Source organism: Myripristis murdjan, chromosome 4 (assembly GCF_902150065.1).
Source record: "Myripristis murdjan chromosome 4, fMyrMur1.1, whole genome shotgun sequence".
NCBI classification, from domain to species: Eukaryota; Metazoa; Chordata; class Actinopteri; order Holocentriformes; family Holocentridae; genus Myripristis; species Myripristis murdjan.
In genome coordinates, this window is record NC_043983.1 from 10652467 (window position 1) to 10677817 (window position 25351).

Consider the following 25351-nt stretch of genomic DNA (forward strand, 5'->3'; position numbering starts at 1 on the left):
TTCTGCTACACAGTCAAAGTCCTGTAAGTCATGCTCAGTAATGAATGCATCCCTCTGGTAAAATTACAACAGGGTTTAGCGAGATTATTCAACACCCCCATGGTTTTAGCTAAGATTAGTCTGGAGAAAACCAATCACCCTGTTTATTAAAAGTCAAAAATTGGCAATGAATTCTTACAATCTTACAATCGGAGTCATATGGCACAATAATCACTTTCACATGCCATCTGCAGGTGACAAGAGGTGAGTGATCAGCAGCAGATCGAGACACTGGTTACTTCAAAAGGGAATGCACCAGTGTGTATGTGTGTGTGAGAGACTGTGCGTGTGAGAAAGAAACATCATGCCACCAGTTAAACGTCTTGTAGGATCGAACATACAGTGAGAGGCAGACACATGATTGGATCACACCATCCTACTGAACTACATCAGCCAATCAGAAACAGCAGCCTCTCTCTATACATAGTATTGCGGGGGTTGGGGGGCTAAATGCCAGGTGTTGAACCCTCGACTGAATTATTTGTAGACTTCTCCGATTGCCCATGCTCCCTCTCTCTCTCTCTCTCTCACTCACTCTCTCTCGCCCTAAAGTTATGCAACACCGGACTAATTTAAGGCCAATGAAGGAGATAGATGTTTCTGAGCTGTGCAGCCAAACTTGTTAACAAAAGCTATTTTTTATCCGAGCGTATTCACCAACTGAAGCAGCAAAGCAATCTATCCGAATCTGCACACACCTGAAAGAGCCTTTAGAAACCACTTAACTATTCGTCTGCCAGACTTTGGACTGGAAAATGTGGAACAGTAACCAAAACAAAACAGGTTTTCACATTTGAAAAATCATCGTTTTGCTGCACCGAGACTGAATTCCCGGCAATCATCGGGATCCATCTCCAGGGTTCGGTGTATAATGTCGACAACCTGTGCCAGTGCCCTTTTCCTGATCAAATTATTATTCCAGCATAACACTTACATAACATTCACGGTTGAGAAGCCTGCCCACTGCGAGATGACATCTTCATTATGTTACATTTACACAATATTACAAAATGTCAACCTTTAGCACTCATATTTAGGCAGAGTGGCTTCAGTGTCTTGCTCAAGGATGCTGCAACAGCTGGGACTGAACCTTTAACCTGCCTGTTACAAGACGGCCCGAACTACCACAAGGCCCCATAACACTCACATATACATCATGATTTGCAGGCTGGGTGGAAGCTTTTATGCTTCAGTCAGCCAAAAACAACCCCTCCACACACACACACACACACACACACACACACACACACACACACACACACACACACAAACCCTCCTGATTTAGCCTAGCCTATTTATGACATTTTTATGTACAGTTTGACAGCGAACGTGTTGATCTCAACTTGGGGCTACGCCATCTGGCCTGGGGGCGCTGTAGCTGCTTCCTATTTTGCATGGAACTGTATCACTGTTTTCCAGGAAAGACGAAATTGAATTGGCAGTTGAGCAGCCCCGTTCTCTTTTTTGCAAAAGCCCATCCATATATCACTAAAAATATCATAAGAATAAACAATGATACTTTTTTCATGTCAAAAGTCCAGCTTGGCACAGCTGTCGGTGCAAACGGGTAATCTTCGGGGATTGCTGTAAGAGCAGCAGGCCAGCCGGTCTCCCTTTGCAATATTTCTTAACCAGCATACTCTGAAATCCTCTGTAGAGGTTACGATGTGATTTGGCAAGAAATTTCGTGAAGAAATAAGGGCTTGAAGGCTCATTTACATGCTCACTAGACACAGTGTGGAATGCAACTAACAGCTTCAGTCAATATTTCCAGTGGACATATTGTAAAAAGATTAAATAACAATAGAGGGGATCACACACGCAGATGCCTTCCCCAGGGCTCTCAAGATGATCAACTTCACTGAAGCTTTTTCCTGCCTGTGGAATCCCAAAAATCACTTTCATTTTTCAAAAGGTAATTAATAATCTCAATCCCAGGGGGTAAACATTAAGAGGTGACATGTTACAATAATCATTATTTATGAACAATGAAACTTGATACATCTGAACATGGTGAATGATGGTGTGTGTGTGTGTGTGTGTGTGTGTGTGTGTGTTTGTGTGTGATGGGTGTGTGTGAGCAGGAAACTGAGGCAGCATAGGTGAGCAGTAAAGCTACAGGAAATATAAACTGCTCCATAGTAGATCATTCACACTGCATGTTGTGTAAACTTCAAAGGAGACATCACGTCAACTGTGGGTAACTATAGGACACACACACACACACACACACACACACACACACACACACATACAGACACTCCTTGCTCTGGAATTGTTTGATGTGAAGGGTTGCCTCTCCTCTTTCAGTTCTACAGAGTATGAAGACATGACCGAGCTGACACACACACACACACACACACACACACACACACACACACACACACACACACACACACACACACACACACACACAATAAGCCATTCTCTCTGAAAGTCCATATTTCCAATTATGTATTTTTATCTCAAAAAACAAAACAAAACAAAACAAAAAACTATAGGACTGGGTACAATGAGGCAGTTCATAACACTGTCTGAGTTATGATCTTAAATGAACAAAGAGCCTTAGCGCTACAGCTCCCATAGTTGGCTGAAGAAGTGTGAGTACATCTGCAGCGTGCTGGCTGTTTAGTTAACTCTCTGACAGTGGCTAATTCAGATCATAGTAATGGAGAAAATGGAGACACCACTGTGATTCTGCATGGTTCTTTTCAAATTAAAAGACTCCTAGGTGGCTCACTTGACCAGATCAACAGAATTATGTGCCCTGTGTCAAGAATCTCTGAGGTGGCAACAACAAAATTTTGCAAATATCCTGCTGTTACAGCCCTCCACCTGTATTTGGTGAGCATCTATAGCACCAGACACACAAGAGGTGAAGAGGTCAAGTTGCAATTTCACGTATTCTATCATTTGCTGGGCATGTTCACTTTTATGTACAGATGTGTGGGCATGTATTCAGCTATGGATGGCAGAATATCTCCTACAGCATCAGTACTTATCACAACCATATTATGACTTACTATCTTGAGGTACGGTTGTTTATTTCTTAGTAGTTTAGCTAGTTGTTAACTAACTAAACAAGCCAAACAAACACTACAGGACAGAGTAAAAACAGGACAGAGTTAACTAACCAAACAAGCCAAACAAACACTACAGGACAGAGTAAAAACAACTGAAACTGAAAATGCCTTCCAAATGTCCAGTCAGGGGACCCTGTATGAATTGGGCCTTCCTTGCACATCTTCTTATGTCTTTCATGACATAATATCAAAGAGTAGAGAGTAAATGATAACTTGTAGTTGATGTTAACTTTCCTCCTTTCCTCCTTTCAACTGCAAAACACTGCATGTTAAATATGCCACTCAAGAAGAAATTAATCACAAATAACTTGAGAATCTGACATTAATTGTAATTTAAAAATTATAATCTGAAGCCCTTCTAACGCGCCTCTACACAGCATCCTGCATATAAACAGCGGTTTGAAATCGGTCCTCACCTTTTCTGCATTGTGAGGGAAACATCATAACTAATTATGTCTTTGGTAACTGATTATTTTTATTGTTTATGCTTTACTAATTTTACTTATAATTTGTTTAATTTAAATGGACAGACAGACAGATAGATAGATAGATAGATATACATACATACATACATACATAGATAAGAGTGTCCCAGCTCTGACAACACACAACAACACAAAAACATGTTGAGAGATGATCCGTTGCACCCAAGCATGTGCCAAACAGATCCATAATCACTGAGGAAACATAACTTTTCACCTTGTCAGCCACAAAAAGACAAAGCAGCAGTAAACATGTTGTTCCCTGTGAACAAACAATGTGGTCCCCCTCCACTAATTGGCATAATGTTAAAAATGCTAGAGCACTATAGTGAGATGCCAATTGTGTGTCCCTGATATTTTTATACTGTATTTATTACAAAGGCCAACCTGAATGCTGCCCTGTGTCCCACTTCCAAGGGGCCTCATGACATCCTGCATCCCAGGAGCCAGAATGTCCTCGGGCTATTCAACTCCTGCTTGCATTCACACCACAACGACAGGAAGTGACAGTACACACACAGCGCTATCTCAGCTTCACCTGTCCCAATTTAGCGCTCCGATGGAAGCATTGATTGTTTTATCAAAACATCGCCAAGCCAAATCTTTCGCCGTTTCCTGCAGATATGCTGGCTCTGGAATTAATGTACAGGATGTTGTCAATAGCAACGCCTCTCAAGTACAGTTTTGCTACAGTTGTGAAAGGGGGGTAAAAGAAATGGGGAAAAAAGGCAGTCAGGGAGTCTGGGAAGAGTTCAGGACAAGCACAAGGGGGCCTTGGCATGATCCGTGGTACGGTTCAGTGCGTTTCCAGCTACATCCCTTCTTGGAAATCATCTAACACAGATGCATGCACAAACACAGGCCTACACACACACACAGATTCATGCACACACACTGAACATTATGACAGCTCAGAGTTCTGAATGCCAGCTGGCCGAATGATGAGATGGACACACTTAGGAGCCAACAAGACTGAGTTTTAATGTATCGTCATGGCAACTGTCTTCAAGGCCTTCACCCTCTGAGACCAAGATCACATTTTCCTCCTGCTCTTCTCCTCCTTCTTCAACCTCTCCTCTCCCTTACATACCCCAACCATCTCACGATTGCACTCCATCCTCCTCCCCACCTCTTTTTCTGCTGTATAACTGTAGATAGCTTACAACCACCGCCGTCCAGTCCTTTCTCCCATGTCCTTCTCTTTATTTTCCTCCTCTCTCTCCCTGCCTCCCTCCCTCCTCCTCCTCCTAAAGACACACCATGCCAGGTCCATCTTTTCTTTGGCTGGTAACCAGGGTGGGTGCTCCCCCCCCACGCCGTTAAGAGCTATAACTAGATTCTCCTGTGAGATTTTAACTCTATCCGTTCTCACTGGGAGTAAAGGGTACAGCTGGTTCATTGACTCTTAGTAACCTTAATTCATGCCAGAGCCCGAGGCAGCAGCAGATACTGTAGAGATAGGAAACAGAATGATGAGGAACAGCAACAAGCGGATAGTGTATTTTATTGCAGTGGTTTATCGGTCGGTAGTTTGCCAGGAGAGCCATTAATCAAACCACAAGGAGAGATAGAGTGAGGCATTTCTTCTTGGACGCCGTTGTCTCCAGATGTCCAGGCAATACAAGTGAAGTTATGAGGTTTAACCTGCCGTCAAAGACAGTTCTCATATTTGTTCCCCACAGTCGAATATCAGGGAAAGGACTCAGGATTGGGTCTCTCTCCTTCTCCTATCTCATCTTCTGCTGCTTTGTTTTTAATGAACCTTGGGGGAATGATGGATTTTGAAACAGGTGTCCATCATCTTAAATATAAACCCGATTTTCCCTCCGCAGCACCACCACCAGGCCAAAAGGACCCTGAGCTTCAACATTGCGAAAACCATGGGATCAAACTTGATGAATCTTTGGGGGAATTATTTATTTTTACATTGAAACTGATTGGCCCACCACAGGCTGCAAAGTCTCAGACATCATGCTGTATACATCGGTGAATAAAGAAGTAAATAAAATCATGGAAGGAGGATGACTGGTTCATCTTAAGACGAGGTGGAAAAATCTTGGCAAGGAGAGTGAATGAATCCTGCACTCAACAACTTCAACAACCACTAGGGAGTCCTTGTTCAGAAAATATAACCCTCTAAGTGCTCCAGTGATGTTGCTAAGAGGCTTGTAGAAGACTGAAAAATCTGTGAAGACAGCACGCATAGGAAACCTTTCCTGGATAAATAAAGGTTAAAGAAATGAAGGCATTGTTACCCATGTCGTCCTCGTGGTAGATTATGGAGTGATGATCAGTCTCACTGGTGGTGTACCTATGGACTGGCTCTATGTAAAATGTCCCATTGTCTGTATGGATGGAGCCCTCAAATTGGCCCTGTATAACTGAGCCATGGCAGGCTGAACCGTGTGCACCTACAAGACCAGGTCAGAAGAGGCAAAATGTCAAGGAGTGAGGGAGAGGGAGGCAAAGACAACAAATACCTGAGAGATAACCAAGAAAAAGGGAGAGACACACAGACAGTCAGAATAACTGATCAGCTGAAATCAGAAACTTGGAGGCAGTCGAAATACATCAGAGGTGTCAGTCTGTAGTGTCCACACTGTGGGCAATATGGAACCGGGCCAGTATTCTTAGCAAGAGACCTTTTTCACAGCAGCCATTTTGACTTGAAATAGCAGGGTAAACACAGATGTTACTAATGACCATTGAGGTCTGACAGAGCCAGGGTCCTGTGTTGTGCATGCAGGCTCACTGGAAAGACTCTGCAACACTTAAGTGGAAGAAAATGTTAATTAATATCATTAGACACATCTGTTTTTACCCTGCAGTTTCATGTCAAAATGGCTGCTATGAACAGGTCTATTACAGTGATTTTGCAGGTAAGTGCTCTACTGAGTGGTTTTAGTCTGATAATAATTGTATCTCTGTCATACCCACCCTCTAGTGTTCCTGAATATAAATGGGAGAGGTCAGCTGCTGTGCGACCATTTTCACTGACCACCTCGAAATGTTCAGAGAATCCTGCTGCACTTCGCTTCAGACGCAACTGGAAGGCTCTAAATCAGGACACGCACGCAATACACACACGCACACAACACACACACACACGCGCGCACACACACAACAGCTTACAGATGTGGTCAAAGCTTCACACAGCTGTGCAAAGTATTTTGATCTCTCAACAGTATGCAAATGGAGATTAATTGACTGACATTGTTTGTTCATTTAGGAACATGATCAAAGAGTGCATTCAACTGCAGCAATACTGGATATTTAATCAGAATGCTGTGTATTTCTCGTGGCTTTTGAAGCAGCAGCCACAGTTAGAGGAGGCCACCTGCGGAAAGCTGTGAAGTCCAGCTGCAGTGTGAACTCCTGAGGCTGCGTGGCTCTCCTGGCCCTCAGGTGCTTCCTGTGCAGATCCTCCCTGTCGTACGACAGTCCCTCATAATGCCTTAAATAGGGGCTGATGCCACTGACAGCACCTGGCAGAGGGGAAGATGGAAACAGTACAACAAAACATTTAATTTGAGGTCTTCAATCAAAACAGGACAGTGACATCAGATTTTAGATGCAAAATTAAAGGATCAATACATATTTTTTAAATCACACCATAGCACAAAATAACCAGGGGAGTTGATTTTTTTTAGTACCAATTACACAGTATATAATTAGATGGAGACTTTACTGTGACTTTAATGTTTGTGTCCATTACAAAACAACTGCCACTCAAATGTAGAAAAGATATGGAAAGAGAGGCCGTTTTAGTATGGACTGTTTTTTGTTTTCATTATGCAACCCAGCAGAACAGTTTTGCAATTGAAAAGACTGGCTTGAGAGCAAAACTATCAACACTGCAATCAAAAAAATCAAAGCAACATTATATCTGTGGATGCCAAAGTTTCACTTTGAGATTGGCCAATGGAGACACATCAGCACGTCTTATAGTGTTGGTCACGCACACAAGATTCAGCTCAACAGCAAGCAAAACTTTTTCATCTGCAAACCAAAGTTTTTGATTCACATTTTAATCCTAAATTTATTTTACTTGTAGTAGAGGTGTCAATGTTGTTGCAGTTCCTGGTCACCTATAGAGGCCAGTAAAGGTCATAGACTTAAAGTAGTAAGACATTTTTGTTTTTCTTGACTTTGGCAACACATTTGGTGACAAGGAATCATTGCATTTGTGTTTTGCACTCCATGTAAGCGCTGTCCATGGTAACAGTGTAATAATAGTAATAGTGCATCATAAAAATCATAATTTACTAATAAAATCAGCCTGTATAGACAGTGAATTTTCATATTTAGTCCGAACTAGCAGCTATTACTGCTTTTGTAAGTGAAAAGTGTGGCACTTCCGGTGTAGCAGAGGGCTTTTCCTGGGAAAGAATCCCCTCAAGTGCTCAGAGCAGTAAATATAAAAGCTTTTCTAGAACTGGCTATAGGATGAGTCGCTATAATATGGTATCAATTGGTAATATAGAAACAGTAAAATGAAAATGTTGCATTTTTTTTTTTTTACTGTCCCTTTAAAGTGTTGCATGGCCTCACTTTTTGCCTAATTTTTCTCATTCAAGGTGGATTCTTCCTACAGCTGCTCCTCTGTGAATCAGGCATATTTCATAAGTGGGTGTACCCCATTAATCACAACTAGCAAACATAATCCTGATGTGTTCATCAGCGCGAGGCTTTGTGTGAGGGCTAGTGCTGGTAGCAGCATTCCAGCGCAGGCAGGTTGAGACATGTCCTCCTCTGGCCATCCAAAGAGCTTCCAGCTGAGCCAGCTCACCAAATGACTGACATGTGAGCCTCAGACAGCAGACCCATACACATACCTGCACACGCACAGATGGACACACCCAGTCACACACACACACACACACACCTATGTGATCACAAAGATGCACACATATGCCAACATTCATGTGTGCACACCCACATACAGCCACACATACATATTCAGTGTGTGGTTTGGGGAATACTGTCTCAGATGCACACACACACACACACACATACTCACACACACACACACACACACACATTCCATAGCCACACTACCTGTAATCCCTTCCCGGCAGCTGACCAGCAGCAGAAGCAGCCAGTAGTGTTGAATGCTCATAATTTCTTCATTGGTGTGCCTTTCTCCCCTCTTTTGTTCACTCGCGCTCTCTCTTGTTCATGTCTTTTCTCTTTACTTCTTCCTTTCTCAGCCTCTTACCTGTGGCCTTCCCACAGTGGAATGTGACTAGTTAAGAAGTTCAAGCCAGAACTCAGCATCGAGATTCAAACGCTCAGTTGAGAGGCATATTCAGACTTGTTTCCTATCCTGCTCTGAGTCATTTGTTCAATGTGGCATAAAGAGAGTGCTTTGGCAAAGATTTGGAGGAGATAATCTTCAAATAAGAAGAATAATTTTATTGCGGGTATCATGTTAAGCTCAAACAGGCACTTTGAGCAATGTAAAAATTTAAGTGGGATTATAATTCAATGTCAAATATCAAAATAAAAGACACACCAAAAGGTATTTATCTTCCAATTGCTCAAACAGAAGCTGCCCTGTGGCCAACACTATAACACAAGAGTTAATGTTGTAACACGCCAGTCTATGAACCGATTAAAACATGCACAGTGTTGATGGGTGAAAAAATGCTTATTCTCTGGGATATCACTGATTATAAATGTCTGATTCACTCATGTGGGGGCCACCACCCACAGATCTGATTATAGACACTTGTGATCATATTGTGGGGGTGATAAAGAACTGAAAATCTTCCTCAAAATAAGAGGGGAAGTAAGCATTCATATGACAGGTGGTGTGTCAGAGCTATTTTGTGGCCTCTTTCAAACAATAAGTGACAGTTTTAGACAAATTTGAGGAACAATATCACCAGAGAAAATGTAACACTCGGAAGTGAGGTAACTGAGACAAAGGTTTAGCTACCTAAAATAACAGCATGGGAAACTGTGAATGGGAAATTTATTTGATTTTTTTTTTTTTTTTTTTTTTTTTTTAATGCACAACAGAAGTTAAAATCTCGTGAGTGTGTTAACACATAGGAAGTGAATGACCTTCTAAAAGAGAAAAATTGGCACATATGGCATTAGTGAACACAGTAGTCTGGAAAAAGTAAACACAGTTTCCCGGCCACCACATTCTTGATATTAAGAATATTAAATCATCACTTGTGCACTGTACAAGTGTGTTTCCCTTTCTGTTGTTAAGCAGTCCCTGTTGTGTTGTATAAAGCCACACAGCAGCTGGGAAATGTGTTTCCTACAGAGGATTGTGTGATGCAGCAGTTCCCGGGCCCTCGACCCTTGTTTCACCATAACAAGCTCTTCAAATGGTTTGCATCCAGACACAGCAAAATGAAAGCTGGAGCTGCACCAACAGTAGCAACACAGCATATTGTTGTTCCCATGGGAGTCTGATCAGTGACTGGTCTGGAACAAAATCACTGTGGTACATCCAGTAAAATCAGCAAAATCATAAACAAGTGCGACAGCTGTCTCTGCTGAATTGTGTTGAAAGCCCTCATCCTGCCAGTAAGGGCAAGAATAAAAGCCTCTGGGAGGATTTTCAGGAAGATATCAAATATTAACACCCACCAAAACCAATTTCTTTTGCTTGTAAAAGTAAAATTTAGAATGACTGGAGGCGTGCCTCAGTGCTTCTGGCAAGCCAGGATTTTCCACAAAGTAGTTGGTGCTGCCAGTTCAGGACTGTGTACTGCAAGTAAATTTTCAAGAAACTTCAGACACCAACAAATCACACTCACATTTTATGTTTATACATAAAATCAAAGGTGTAAATTCAAAACTGCACATATTTTACTATGAAAAACCATTACCCAAATCTAATCGTTTAACTTATCCAGTCTTTAAAGAGCACTATTCAAACTGAGCTGACGTAAGTGAGAACCTTTAGGCTCATTTTATATCATTTATCAATGAGTCCAATGATGAGATGATCAGCCGGTCCTGTGACTGTAACCATGTCGACTCAACCATCAAGTTATGGTTTATTCGATGTTTGTTGCCACACTGGAGAGCAGGGGTCTATCCATATCTCAAAACTGCTTGGTGGATCACCACGACATTTGGTGACATTCATGTTGGCTAGAGAATGAAACCTGTCTATTTTTGTGACCCTATGACCTTTTCCCTATCACCACCAGCATCTGTGTACCAAATAATGTGCTTGTTGTCAGCTGAGTCTAAAAGGTTTTACATTTTACGTTTTACGTTTTACGTAATGCACCTTTTAATATCCAAAGTAATTTGCGGATGTAGTCAATAAAATTTAACGTACATTTAAAGTAGAGGTTTATGTTTCTGATCAGACTGAATCTTGATCCTGAGGCTGTATGCAGCTGAACTTTTATCTGTAAGCATGAAGTCTGAATGTCTCGGTGATATGCAGTGATTCAGATCACGCTTGGTCACGAGTATGACTTCATCCTCATGACAGTGACATACCCACCCTGTCTGTTGCAGGTCCACCTCGTGTCTTAACTGGTTTTTCATCGAGCAATATTAAACGTACTAGACATCACACTTGGGCAGTTGCAGACAAGTGCAGACACTACAAGAAGGTGCCGCACTACTCCCACAGGTCAAGGTTTTACTGCCTGGTTTAGTACTTAACCCCACCCACACTTTTAATCATCCACTGACCGCCTCCCCGGAAACCTCCTGCCGCACACCGATTGGCCAGGAAGGGATCACCCGGACTGGGCAATGACGTCACAGACTCAGACACACCCACACACACACCGGCATGTAAAAACATGCACAGGCGCATACACACTCGCTCTCTCTCTCTCACCCACCCACCAACACACACACACACACACACACACACACACACACACACACACACACTCACACACACAGAGCCATATGGAACTACTCTCCCTGCTGCAGCACTCTAAATAAAAAGAAGTGCAACTTAACACCTTCATGGGTCCATCAGCTTTTCCCTGTATAAACTTTCATTGAACTTAAATTTTCATTCTGGGATCTCAAGATATGTATGCCAAGTATGTCCTGCTGAATTACAGGGAATTTGGATAAAATGATGGATAAAACATATGGATAATTTATGTTTGATGTAAAGCTGCAGCCATAAAACGATGGCATCTTGGGTTTGAATATTTCACTCAATATCAGTGTGATATAGCCTCAGTGAAGTGTTGTAACCAGCAGATACATAATATGTATGTGACATTATCACAAAGTATAGAAAACATGTTTTTTTTAACTTTGAAGCTACTTACGGAGACATTTAAGTCAGAATTCAAGTGATGCAATGAAATGTAGAAACTTGATGCAAAATTTTAAAATATCACAAGGCTTGCAAGGCATGAATGAGTCCAAATCAAGCAAAAGTACACAGAACTTAAATAAGAAATGATGTCAGATCAACTTTATTTACAATACATAGCCCTTCGGTATAAGCATATTGCAAAGGATTTTGCAGATAACAAGCTAGTCCAGTTCTAATGTTAAATCAGTCTCAGAACAAAATGACGTACTGTAGTATAACAAATTACACACAAGAGCAAAGTATAAGCATAAAACAGTTCAAAGCATGTTGGAAAGACATAACAGGCCCACCTAGCAGAGCACAGCCTTACTCGGCATGAATAAATCTTAAACATGATGATGATAAGGGAAAACTACCATGAAAACAACACAAGGAAACAGGAAAGGAAAAGGTAAAAAAAAAAAAAAAAAAAAAAAACAATGCACAGATTGGACAAATAATCAATAATGTCTATGCTGCAAATGGCCATCTACCATCTATACAAGACAATGGCAGAAACATTGAAACATTGCAAGTATTACCATACTTGTAACTGTATGTAAGCGCGTAAGGACAAGTATATGAGGGTTTTTTCAAGGACAAGACATACATCAACTGTATTTTAGCATATAATATTTTTGTTAGTATTTGTGGTTGCCTTAGATGATCACTGATAGGAGATCATGGTTAACCCTCCTTTTTATTCACCACCACATCAACAATAACCATTATAGTATTAAGTCTCTTACTTCATGATTGCTAACCCTAACTCCATGTTTTCATGAACCAGTCAATAAGTTCATTTTCTTACAGGACCTTTATTGCCCCAACAATCAGAAATCAGAATTGTTTCAAATTGCTAAAATAAAACAGAGGCTTATCACTTTTCTGAATATTTCTGGAAAGAAAATGAGAGAGTTCTTTTTTTAGAGCCTTCATAATTAGAGCCTATATTTTTAACCCAGAGCCCTACCACCCAACAGAGATCCCTCCTGGAACCTTTATTTTTCCATCATTCACCTTTATTTCTTAGCGTGGACAGGAGGTTACTCTGGGACGTTGACTTTCGATGAGGAGTGCAATGCAACACAAGCTTTCTCGTTGTGGAATGTGATCTAAGCGTTTCATTTCAGAGCCATACAAAGTTATCAGCGTATTCCTACCCCACTTCTATATTGGCTTATTTCAAGGCCGATTGCTTCCGAAACCATGGCTCAGTCAAAGCATTTGAAAGTGAAATCTCAAAAGCTCTGAGACTTTTGTGAATTACTTGCATCTCAGTTCCTATTAAAATAAGAATGAAAGCTTCGGCTGCCCGTACTATTGTAACTGATGCTGTCAGCTCTCGGAAAGCATCCACATATAGATTCTCTGCTCTGCTGTAAATATTCACATTCAACTCTTTTTTCTGGTTCTGGGGGGGTATAATGTTTTTCACATGAGGTTTAGTAATTCAGACCAAATTTATTTCATGGGATTTTCTGGCTGCCATTGAGGCTAACTCAAAGCAACAGTACACATGACACCCAATCTGACCTCACAAATCTGTGGTATTCAGTGCCAGACAAAGGATCCTGGGATAATTAGTGAGACTGTAAGGCCTTAGTAGGATTCTGTGGGTTCATAGGCTATGGGAATTATCAAATCACATCAATCTACTGACATAGCCAACTATTAACCCCTTCCAAGACCTGACCCACTTCACAAAGGGCTTTGGACTTCGCTTTCCTCATGCCTGGGCAGTACACAATGTCCAGCCTGTGCCACGCTCCATAATGAGTGTATTGTATTCAAGACGCTGACATAGATCTGCACCAAAAAGACAAGCAAACCACCATCCATCACTGCCTTTTTGGGGGACATGCATCTAAGATGGGTTTTGCTGATATTGTCACCTACACTGAGATAGCTGACACAGTGATAACCACAGCTTGGAAGACTAACTGTACACTGTACACTCTGTCATGCTCACATTAACCTGTGGAACTCCACCTATGGAAACTTCCTTCAAAATGAATTGAAAGCCAGACAATCTGCTGAAGTATATAGAAAATGTTTTGCATGTTTTTGGGCTATTTCATAATAATATGTTAAGATAAAAAGAAACACAGGTCTTGGAACTTTGCTCCACATTAAAGCTCAAATATCAAATAATGGTTGATTTTCAACAAAGGTAAGAGGAAATTATTAACTAGAAGCTTGAAAGTCTGTAATCACTTGACTTTTGATGCAATAATGTGCTGCTGTGTGTGCTCTACTGTATGTACCTGACAACTCTGACATGACATACATAGTCCATAGATATCCCATAGTGTCTATGCTCAGCTGTGCTATCATCAGTCTGAGATGGCTCAAACACACAGCCTAATGAGAAGGAAAATGTCATTTCTTATCAGTGCAGATACAGTATCTATTTTGCACAGTAAATGTTCTCAAAATAATATGTAGCAGAAAACAATGAATCCTTGTTGGATCTTAAAAAAAAAAAAAAAAGATACAGTGTGTCTTTTTCAGCAGATGTTACAGTAATCTAGACACAGGTGCCGTCTGTCACTGACCTCATTCCAAGAAGAGACAGCAGACTGAGATGCCTCAGAGTTCGAGTGCCAAAGTTAGTCCACTTGCAGTGCAACGTCTCCCCCTACAGAAAACCCCTAAAACCCAAACGCTGCATGGAAATGCTAAAAAGAAAAGAAAACTATTTCCCTATTTCATTATGATCTGCTGCTGTGATTTTGCACATTCATATACAGCTGTGGTTCATGTCTTAATTTATTTCATTCATTCATTTCATTCCTATTGCTGTATTTGCTGCATTATAGTTAAACACCACTTATGTTTGCATTTGTACCTTGATTTTTCTTCTACCGTGCTTTTCCTGCAACAACCTGGTGTCCCCATGGGAATCATCCAAGTTCCATCACTCATGATGACACTGGGAACACTGGGAAACCGTGTTAAACAATGAGTAAATGAGATGTATACACATTTTTTGCTTATGTTTTAATATCACAAAACAGAGCACAATTGGTTTAACTGTATACACTAAAGAACACATACATGTAACAGTGATTTCCTTTAGTGATTGCCTAAAAACACAAAGTACTCTCACCCTTGCAAAAAGTGAGAAAATGAATGAGGAGCATCAACTATGAACTTTGGGAAAGCTTGAAGTATTTTTTTAAGCACACAGATGTGTAAATGTGTAAATTGGCTTTGGCATGCTGTGAAAGGAGGAAAGTCCAATCGTCATTCTACCGACTGCTACTTGACCTCACAGAGGAACAAAGCCAAACATGTGGAAGCCTGCAAGCCTGCCGCAAACTTTGAATATTTTTTACAAATAAAGAACAGCAGACTGAGAAGACTAAATGCATTCCGAGAAGGGCTCGCTCACAACCTAACCTTGCACCCTTCAGTCAGAAATCCTGTTCCTGACCATGTTAGGCCCAAGGCCGTGACGTTAACAGCGACCCAAAACAACAGGTAAGACAAGGCCTTTTGGTCCAGCAGTTTACATAACAAGCACAGGAACTATCAGCAAAGCCATGAACTGTCTCTGCTCATCCGCCAAACATCAGGGGAAACACTGCACTTGATATGGCTCTGAAAACAAAACACTGGTGCCGAAGAAAATCAAACAACCTTGGGACTGCAGTGCATCTTGATTTTATGGTACAGCTCGAACAAGAGAAAACATGACCTCATATCCACCTACTGATTGTTCTGTCCCTTTCAGAGTGAAGCCTCAGTAGATCATGAGGACATATTTTGCACAATATTCCTATCTACAAGCTCACTGATTTTCCATGTGATATTATGTTTTTGCTTTTAAAAAAAACAAACAAACAAACAAACAAACAAAAAAATCAGTGCCACCTTCTTGGTACCTGACGGTGCTCAGCTTTAGTGTTCAGTTTGAGGTTACCCAGTGTCAAAGATGTTTCCTATGTGAAGTGCATTCATGCTTTCATCATGTGTTTTCTAGCCACTTCTCTTGCACAGAATGTCCTTCCCATGTTCTATATGGTATGTTTTGCATTGCAAGCATAACAGTCTCTATAAATTTTGATGCCCACATACATCCTTAGGACAAGGTTGTATAACAGGGCACCATAGGCCTAAAATAGGCTCTGGGCCAGTGAGATCTCATTGCTTTACCTGTATTAATAGCTCATCAATGACCATTCAATGACCATTCAAAAAGCCAACAACTTAGCTTGCCGTTACGCAATAACACATCTGTATGAATAATCTATTTACCATGAAGGGTTATTCAGTGTCAGTGATACTTTGCTCAGTGCTTTCACATAATGGTCAATAGTTTCCTTTAGAGGGTTACAAGTGCAAAGTGCAAAGCTAGTTGTCTGTAAGCCCTATCGTGTTGCCAATACTACATGGTGCACAGCCATCCTGTGTGATAAAAAAAAAAAAAAAATGAACTACTATTACAAACAACCACTGGTAACCCTTTCCTATCTTTTATCAAAATACACTTTGTCATAATTGGCTGCTCCATATGTGGTGAAATACAGAGATAGTACCTCTACTACCAAAACATTTGGAAATTGCAGTCTTGTGCAGTGTGTTCTGTGCAGTCTTCTAATCACCAGAAAACAAAGTAAAATATAAATTTTCATTAATTATTCAGATGGTTAAGTTATTTATGTATCAGTTAATCAGGACAGAGAAATAAAATGCGCAATCCCTTAAAGTATCGCAATAAATATAATCATGATGATAAAAAGCTACCATGGGAATGTGAAATAGAGTGTAATTGATGCAAACAATTCGATTGTAAAGGAGCATATCAAAATGCAAAAATGAACCAGGCTATCAGTTGAGAGTTTCTGCTCTGAATGCTTTTGTCTTGACCTTCTTTATAGTCATGTTTGTCAGCATTCCAGTTGTGGCAGCTCTGTTTTTTCTAGCTTTTCCTCTGCAGGCTGGTCAGCCATGACTTCAAGGAGTTTTCCATTATTTTCATTAGCATCTTGTTCCGATGTAGTCACAGTTTCTTTGGATTCAGTGGTGACCCAGTTGTTTATTTTTGGTCGTGCTAGCTGGTCCTTCACTATGTTGTCATCTGACTGAACAGGCATGTTTTGGGAGGACTCAGTTTGCGTGTCTTGATTCACTTTTTGTGCATTTCTCATGCCTTGTTCCTTTTATGTGCAGGGTCTCCACTCTCTCTCCTGCTGGCTTTCCTCCGCAAAATTAATTTGTCATATTATTCTGTCGGTTTCTGTCTGTTTTTCTTCCCTCTTTAGCTCTTCCCAAAGAATCCATTGTTACTTTAGTGTTCTTATCTTGTACATTCCTCCTCTGATTATTTTTTTTCTGTTCAACCAGTCTTTGATTGCTTTATCTATATTGTGCCCAGTCCATCACTTTCTCCTCCTTCATTTGCCTCAGTTTCTGTCTGCACTCATGTTTAGTTTCTTTTCATCCTTCATTCATAGTTTTCTTTGCCTCCACCCTCCTCTGCACATGATCCGATTTTTTGTTGTTTCTCTCTCTCTCTCTCTCTCTCTCTCTCTATCTATCTATCTATCTATCTATCTATCTATCTTTAAATGTTGCACCGCCACTCTTTGCTCCCCTGCATTTCTTACCCTCTGTCAGATTAATACAGATCCATTTGAAGGAGCATGAGTCTAACAAATTTTGAACATAGCGGCATTTATACTTTATTGCATATATACACACAAGATACGGTGACAGAGATGACTGGGCCTGCAACATAAATCCAAGCTCATTTTCAAACCTGTGACACAGAGAGCACATATCAGCTTAGCCACTAGGATCCTGAGCCTGGAATGTGTTTTTAAAATTGAGGAGACATCGGTTCTTCTTTAGTTCCTCAGATGACTCATTTCAAACATGTGGGTACTGTGTAAAGGAAAAATGTTTTCTGTGTATTCCACATTGAGTAGGAATCCTGCCTCCGCTTTGTGACCAACAGATGGAGCCATAACATCACCATGAGGTTGGAAGAAAACACACCAAGTTGCGTGCATGATGTTTTCGCTCATGATGGATGTAATATCCTGCAGGCCCAGAGGAGCGAGCTACTCACATACATTTATGAGAACTTGTTCAAGTGGTGAGGAAAGTGGTTACGGGGCAAAGGGGACAGCACTGCAAAATGGAAACCAGCATTACTTCCTATCACAGGCAGAGGGAGGATGGAGCTTGACAAGAGAGGAATTCTGTCACTGCCATTTTAGGACATGAAGTGCAGAAAGAATGATTAAACTGATGCTGTATATCAACAAATATAAAAAGTGGTGAGTGAAGGAATAGCATCGATACGCATTCACAGGCTACTGTGCATAATAACATGTATTCAGGCCTGTGCGTGTGAGTCTGTGCTTCTTGTTTGCTTACACTGCTCATGACAAATGACACCCTTCAGTTAGCTCTCTGAATAGAGCCATATGTTTAACAGTAGGTGGGCGAGGCTAATGGACACACAGAACTGTTCTCAGCTGGTGCGGTCGGAGCCATGAAACTCAATTTATTTCTGGGATCAAGAGGACAGAAGGACATGGATAATCACATCCACCCACATCAGTGTCCCACACACACACAAACACACACACACACGCACACACACACGTGTATATACACTGTATATATGCGTCATGACTTTGTTCGTTTACATTGACATTTTTGGAATCTGACTGATGCTGTTATCCCGACTGATTGCATTATATTGTAATGAGCTCAAACCACTTGATCACCAATTATACAACGATTAGCAAGGGTCAGAACCACAACGCCCAGAAAATATTGTCTGTGACTTTTACAAGTGATTATATGTAACAGACCAGGACCAGATAAATAAGAGCTGAGGAACAATGGTACACGCTTGTTTTTTAGATGTGGCATGAGCATCAGCATTTCCAGTGGAGTGGAGGAGGAAAATATCGGAGAGGTGGCTGTGATCCATTGGAAAAATAAAGACTGAGGAGACAGGGGTGTGAATTGTTTCTTGAAACGATGGGATTTGAACTTACAGCAGAAGTTAGAAGGAGATTTTTTTTTTGTCCTGATTTAGGTGGAAACGTCAGATTAGGCAGCCAGGGAGGGAGCAGGCTGATGGCCAGGTTAGCACCGGGAAGGGAGAGCTTAAGGCCGGCTGTGATCTGGAAGTGTGGGGGCGGAGTTACCTTAGCAGCCTTTTACACCAGTGCCAGAATTTTGTTTTATTTAAATGTGAGCAGCCAGTGGAGGGAGCACAGGAGGAGATGGGAGAGTTTGGTGGGGGTGAAAGACAAGGCAGGCCTCGGGATTTTGAGTTGTTGGGGCTGATGACAAGGAGCCCGGACAGAGTTATAGTACAGTAGACAGGGGAGGACTAGAGTTTGGATCAGGAGTTTGACCCAAAACAAGAATTATAACAGCTATTCTTCTATATCAAGTGTGATGTGACACCAGCATTCAGTACTCACTCTCCACGTAGCACTCGCTTTGCCTTGCCCTTTTGTCTTGATTATGTGTTTCCACGTAATCCAGGAAGGGTGTCGATGACTCATGATGACCTTTGACCTCCGCCCACTATGTTGGCAGCGGCAGCGGCAGCTCATGGCCCACTTAGCCTGGCTATGCTGGCTGCCACCTATCAGTGGCCTATGAGGAGAGAGGCTGTGGGATAACGTCATGCATTCTTCCTGCATGGGCTCTTAAGTGTGGTACCTAGATAACCTCAGCAATAGAGCTTTGTTGAATTGCTAACAGGTTTGCCCTTGGATACTTCCCATTGTAGATGTAAGAGGAAAAGGCCTGGAGTCTGGCACAAAGCAGTGCAATAGTGCAGGGAACCACAGTTATATCTATATGTTGAAATGTGCAGGCTGGAATTCAGTTTGAATAGAGGGGAGGGGCTTCAGTAAAGTATAAAACTGTACAAATATGTTTGGATTAAGCTGCGATAACAGCAGTGATAAGTCTGGCACAAGTAGGCATTTAGTTATCCTTTAAATAAACAGACCTCCTTTTTCCCTGTTTCCTCTGTGCCATAATAATCGGCACAGTAAGACGCTGAGCTTTCCGAGTCTTCATTTACTGTCTCTGTTTCTCCTTTTTTCTGTCTGTAGCTTATATTGTCTCTCCAGTCGTCCCTCCGTCCTTCCCCCCCACAGCCTCTCCCACTGCTCAGCCTCTGGGGCCAGCTATGAATGAGAGTGATGAGGTGATAAGCGCTCAAAATAATTGCTGCTTGATAGCCTCTCATTACAGCCATTCAGCAGCATGGATCTTTATTTACACACCCTCCCTGAGCAATGTCAAAGAGGCAAATGTTAAGCCAGATAACGGAGGGCAGCAGCACAGACAAACCAAACAGCACACACACAGAGCACGCACACACAATCACACACACACACACACACACACACACACACACACACACACACACACACACATATATATATATATATACACCCAACAACCCCAAATTTTTTTTTGCTGATATCAGCCAAAATAAAACAACATCTACAGTCCTTTTTATAATACATTTTCATTTCCCGGTTTCAGTAGAGTTCATGATGTGGGTGCATACTGTGTTTACAATTCTCTCATATTTATGATACTTTTCCCAGAGTGAAGAGACACACGGGGTCTGTTTCCCACACTCCCGCTCCTTAATGTGACTCAGAGACAAGAGAGCAGCCAGACAACAGGAATGTTTCTCATCTCTCTGTTGTAGCTCACTGGCTCTGCCATAAAGATACAGCAGCGACCAGAGCTAATGTGTGCCTTTAGTCATAAACCTTCTGATAGTGAAATGTTATGAAAATGCGTGTTATAAGTGGGCATTGTGGCCTGAAAAGTGGACAGAGGCTAACTTCATTATCATGAGGAAGAAACTGGTGAGAAAGAGTCAGATCTTTTTTAGTTTCCTCACAGTTTAGGGATTTTTTTTTCTCTCTCTCTGTCTCTTACTTTCCTCAAACAGCCTTTCCTGAGTCACAGGCTCCCGCCCTGCCTTTCCCTCTCTGTCTGTAGCTTTAAATGTGGCTATATCTTAGCCCTATTCCCTAGCGAGCAGAGTTTTGGGGAGTTTTTTACCTTAAAAGGCCATGTGGAGTGGAGTGCTGGTTTCCTGTGGGAGGGTTTTCCTCTCTCTGACTCTGGAACTGGGGCCTGGCCCATCCTCATCCTCCCTCCCTCCCTCCTCTCTCTCTCTCTCTCTCCCTCTCTCACTCACCCTGACTCTTTCATTCTGCCACTCCCCGCTTACACACACATACGCACATGTGCACATACAGACACCCACACACTTTTTTTCCAGTCCCAGCAAAGTGGTGGAACTCTTCCACAGCCAGATGCACAATGAATCTGTGTGTGTGTGTGTGTGTGTGTGTGTGTGTACACTTTACATGCATTCGAGCTTGAGCTCTTTGCTCAACACACAGTCACACAGGAAGACAAAGTAATGAAAGAGGGAGAGAGGGGATGAGATAGTAAATGAGAGAAGGAAGTGGGAAAGGAGGGGAAATGGTGTTGAGAAAATGAAAGGTGGGAGAAGGGGGGAAGAAAATGAGAGGGATAACAAACGGGAAGTGTGGAGCGTGGATAGCAAATGCGGCTCTCTGTGACCGCCGATCATGTCAAAGTCACAGAGCGTCCCAGCTCACAGCATCCTCGGCGAGTCAGGCAGTCGATCAGACAGTCAGGCAGATAATAAATGAGTCAGAGGGCCGGTGTCCTTATATGGTGTGTGTGCTGCACTGATGCAGGGTGTCCTCTGGGCTACAGGTGTGTGTGTGTCACCACCATGTCAGGATGAAGCAACAACTATCACATACCGTCCTCAGTCTGCACCTCACCTCCCCTCTCTCCACAGGTGTTAGTGTTAGCGTGTCTTCATTGACTTAGAGAAGAGTGACATCTCTTTCTGTGCCGGCTGACTCCATGTCTGTCTGTCTGTCTGTCTGTCTGTGTGTCTCTTTCTCTCTCCCCACAGTTGTTGGTGCATCATCCATAAATGAGATAAGGAATGTTCTCACTCTGTTACACACAGGAAGTTGTTGCATAATCAGACATTCACAAACGGTGTGTCATACGGCACCAGGTGAAAACGTTTTCATTAATCACAGTTAATGACTGTACTATATGTTACACCAGACCGAGGTTTCTTTAACATGACCAGCTCCACATCCAAGTCAAGCTGTTGTAACATGTCCCAGGTTAAGACTCATTAAGGCAATATTTGACTGGTGACACACATTTGGGTCACCAGCCACAGTACCTAGGCACTTGTCAGATACTGACACCCTATATGAACACACACACACACACACACACACACACACACACATATATCTATCTGTCTTACATCATGTTGTCCTGATGTGGTCATATACAGCATGTGCACACATACCAGCTCAGCATATATGATATATGATATGACATGTCATATTATATGCAATATATATATATATATATATATATATATATATATATATATATATATATACATAAGTGATGTATGTGACATGACAGTGGCAGGAGAGAGGGACACATGTTCCTGTAACATATTTTAGATATGTATGGCCGTATATGAAAATGTGCCAAATTCAAATACAGTTCATGCAGGCATGTTTAGCATGGACACACTGTATATGCCATATATGGAAATCCTGGTATATTATATTTCCATATAGGGTTTACCACTTCATGAGAGTGATCACACTATTGCTTATGTTCCCTCCTTTAATTCTCACCATCTCTACCTGATCCACAGGTTTCTGTCTCCATGACGATTGTCAGTCAGTTCACCGGCTCATTGTGTCCTGAATGCTGAATAATTCAGTTTAATTGAGGAACATAATTATATGTGGTGGAAGTAATAGGGCCGATGAAAAACCTGATGGACTCGTCCTTCTGATTGAGATTCAATAGGAGTAGCTTTAAATTATGCGAGGCGACACATGTATGACACACGTGAGGCCGAGGTCACACAGAAACACAAACACACACATACACACACATACACACAACATCTCCAGTTATTGATGTGTGAAGCATGGCATTGTGGAGCGGTGTAATGTGAGTGTGATATATTGAAATCCTTTCAACATCACATCACAACACAGTGAGTGTGTGTGTCTGCGCCATGTTTGTGATTACTAGTACTACCAACAATGACGTATTGTGCTTGCCCCAAATCTGGAGGAGACGTCCCAACATGCAAGCTCACCCCTGATTGGTTAGCTATGATCCAAGCATCTGTGAACAGCTTGTGTGTAAGAGTGAGGGGGAGGGGCGGGTCCCTGACGTCATTGCATGTGGCATAGAAGCCGGTCGTCACCAAAGAAACATGCTTCTGCTTGCACAGGCAACAGGTTACAGAAGAGATGCTGCTTACTGTGTGTGTTTGTGTGTCACCAGATTCCAGGTGGTGTCCTGTCTGGGGTGAGTCATGAGGTAAGTGTGCACCCCCAGGCTATAGGTACTGGGCTCTCTCTCTCTCTCTCTCTCACACACACACACACACACACACACACACACACACACACCACATACCCTACATCCCCGCTAGAACCAAGAAAAAGGCATGTAAACCTGATCATGGTTTCTCCTGCAGGGACATTGACTTCATTTCTGCAAAAGCCCCGATGCCTCTTTGTTTGGTGCCGGGTTAAGAATGTCAGCCCTCTCAACAAAGAATTCTCTCCGCGCCATCCACAATCCTCCCCTCCATGCCTCGTTCTACATCATAAATCAAAAACATACACTTTCATCAGCTAGTCAAATGGTCTTAGCAAAATATTTCATGTTTAGTCTGGGCCCCTCTGCAGCATTTCTGTGGCTGAGCAGCAGTGAGAGAAAGCATACTTGGAACACTGGGAGAGGATATTAAAAACACTAAATTACACTCTTGAATTACTTACTGAGTGGCTGGGTGGAACATGGCAAAAATTCATATGTGAAGTATGTCTGCTCTGAGGAGAGTCAGCACAGTGGAGGGTTACAGCCGCAGCCGCCCAAATCGCAGAGGAAGACCGCTGCTGGTCCCTTGTTGTCCGATCAACACCATGTTTCGATGCCAGCAGATTTAGCAAAGTGATTTCCATCGACCCGCAGTCATTTTTCTGCAGTTATGCTAATGCTGTTTCATGCTTGCTTATCTGTGAAATGTTTTGCATGCTGCCTGTCTTGACCAGGGTTCACTTGGAAGAAAATCTCAGGTTTAATGTGATTATCCTTAACAAAACGTTTCTGTGAGGCATTTCGAATGAAAGCGGTCGGATGTGTTAAAAAATGACTTTCTTTAATCGATATTTTTCTTTTGCATAGGTACGTTCCATCCAGTCTTCAGCTCAAACCCCATCACTGGAAACGGGCAGCAAAGGGTCCCTCGCTAACACATGGTTTAATACCGCAGCTGTAACATAAAATCCTGCTGGCTTCATCCAAATCCACAAAACTGCTTCAGCATTTGTCCTGCAAGAAATCCTGCTGACAGAAAAAGCCAAACAAACAACAGTGGAGTCTACTTAATTTGCACTATATCATTTTGAGCTTGAGGGTAAATAATACAAAGCTGAACCGCACGTCACAGGAATCCGGTCCAGATCAACCCTCGATCCCTCCCAGATTTAGACACATCTCTCTTCATTCTCACAGTGGCTAATGTCTTATCGCACCGCCTTCAGTTAGATGCTTCTGTTTTCATTGTGAAATACCTTGATGTTATAACGGCTTAAGACGCTCACACCACAACAATAGAAAACCCATCATTCCAGCTACCAGATGATTAACCAAAGTGACAGATGACTATGAGCCAAGCCGTACGGTTTGGATCGGTGTGGCCAAAGGGCATTGTGGGACATTTTTCACTCCATCCCTCTGCTTATTCTGGCCCCGTCTCCCCTGACACCACAGAAGGAGGGCCAAACGCGTCGGGGTGTGTGACAGTTTGCACCTCCTCCACAACCTCCACATCATAACCACAGACACCTCGCTCTCACACGAGCAGCTGCAACGCCACTAAGTTTCCTTCTTGACGCTGTTCTCAACACCCCTTACACCCAATAAAACCCGATGTGAGAAATCTCTGGGGGAGATCGACCGGAGAGGAGATTAATTAGCCAATCCTGACTTCTGTATCTGATTGTCTTGAGGGGAAAGGGACCAGATGTATTAAATCAAGACCTGATGGGTTATGATACATCAAGCCAGGGAGGAGGGATCAGACAAAATAGTAGCCTGCATTCCACTGCCCATCAGTTAATCTTGGTAAAAAAGGCTGTTATGTAATATAACCTTTCGATCATGGGCAGTAAAACCTGCAACACTTAAAAACACCGCCCCCTCAGAATGTCGACAGTATGGCTTTATTGTAGGTGTGAAATACTATAGCAGTAATACGTGGTTGAGAGGGCATTCTTAGCTGTGATTATGGGATAGTGATGTAACAACTACAA

At 42.1% G+C, this 25351-nt stretch overlaps 2 protein-coding genes across 2 annotated transcripts in view; one reads left to right on the forward strand and one right to left on the reverse strand.

The window, feature by feature from the left end:
• The window catches only part of LOC115357896 (disintegrin and metalloproteinase domain-containing protein 10), a 34675-nt gene extending 25796 nt beyond the window's left edge, over positions 1-8879 (reverse strand). The window contains exons 1-4 of the mRNA XM_030049656.1: positions 8663-8879; positions 6942-7089; positions 6542-6660; positions 5860-6015 (exon numbers count right to left, since the gene is read on the reverse strand). Coding sequence (XP_029905516.1) covers positions 5860-6015; positions 6542-6660; positions 6942-7089; positions 8663-8723 — 484 coding nt within the window. The 5' untranslated portion in view covers positions 8724-8879. The remainder of the gene's footprint in view (positions 1-5859; positions 6016-6541; positions 6661-6941; positions 7090-8662) is intronic.
• Positions 8880-15074: 6195 nt separating this feature from the next.
• Positions 15075-25351, forward strand: part of tpm4a (tropomyosin 4a) — a 36591-nt gene continuing 26314 nt past the window's right edge. Inside the window, exons 1-2 of the mRNA XM_030048846.1 lie at positions 15075-15085; positions 15901-15904. The gene's annotated coding sequence lies outside the window, so the exon portion shown is untranslated. The remainder of the gene's footprint in view (positions 15086-15900; positions 15905-25351) is intronic.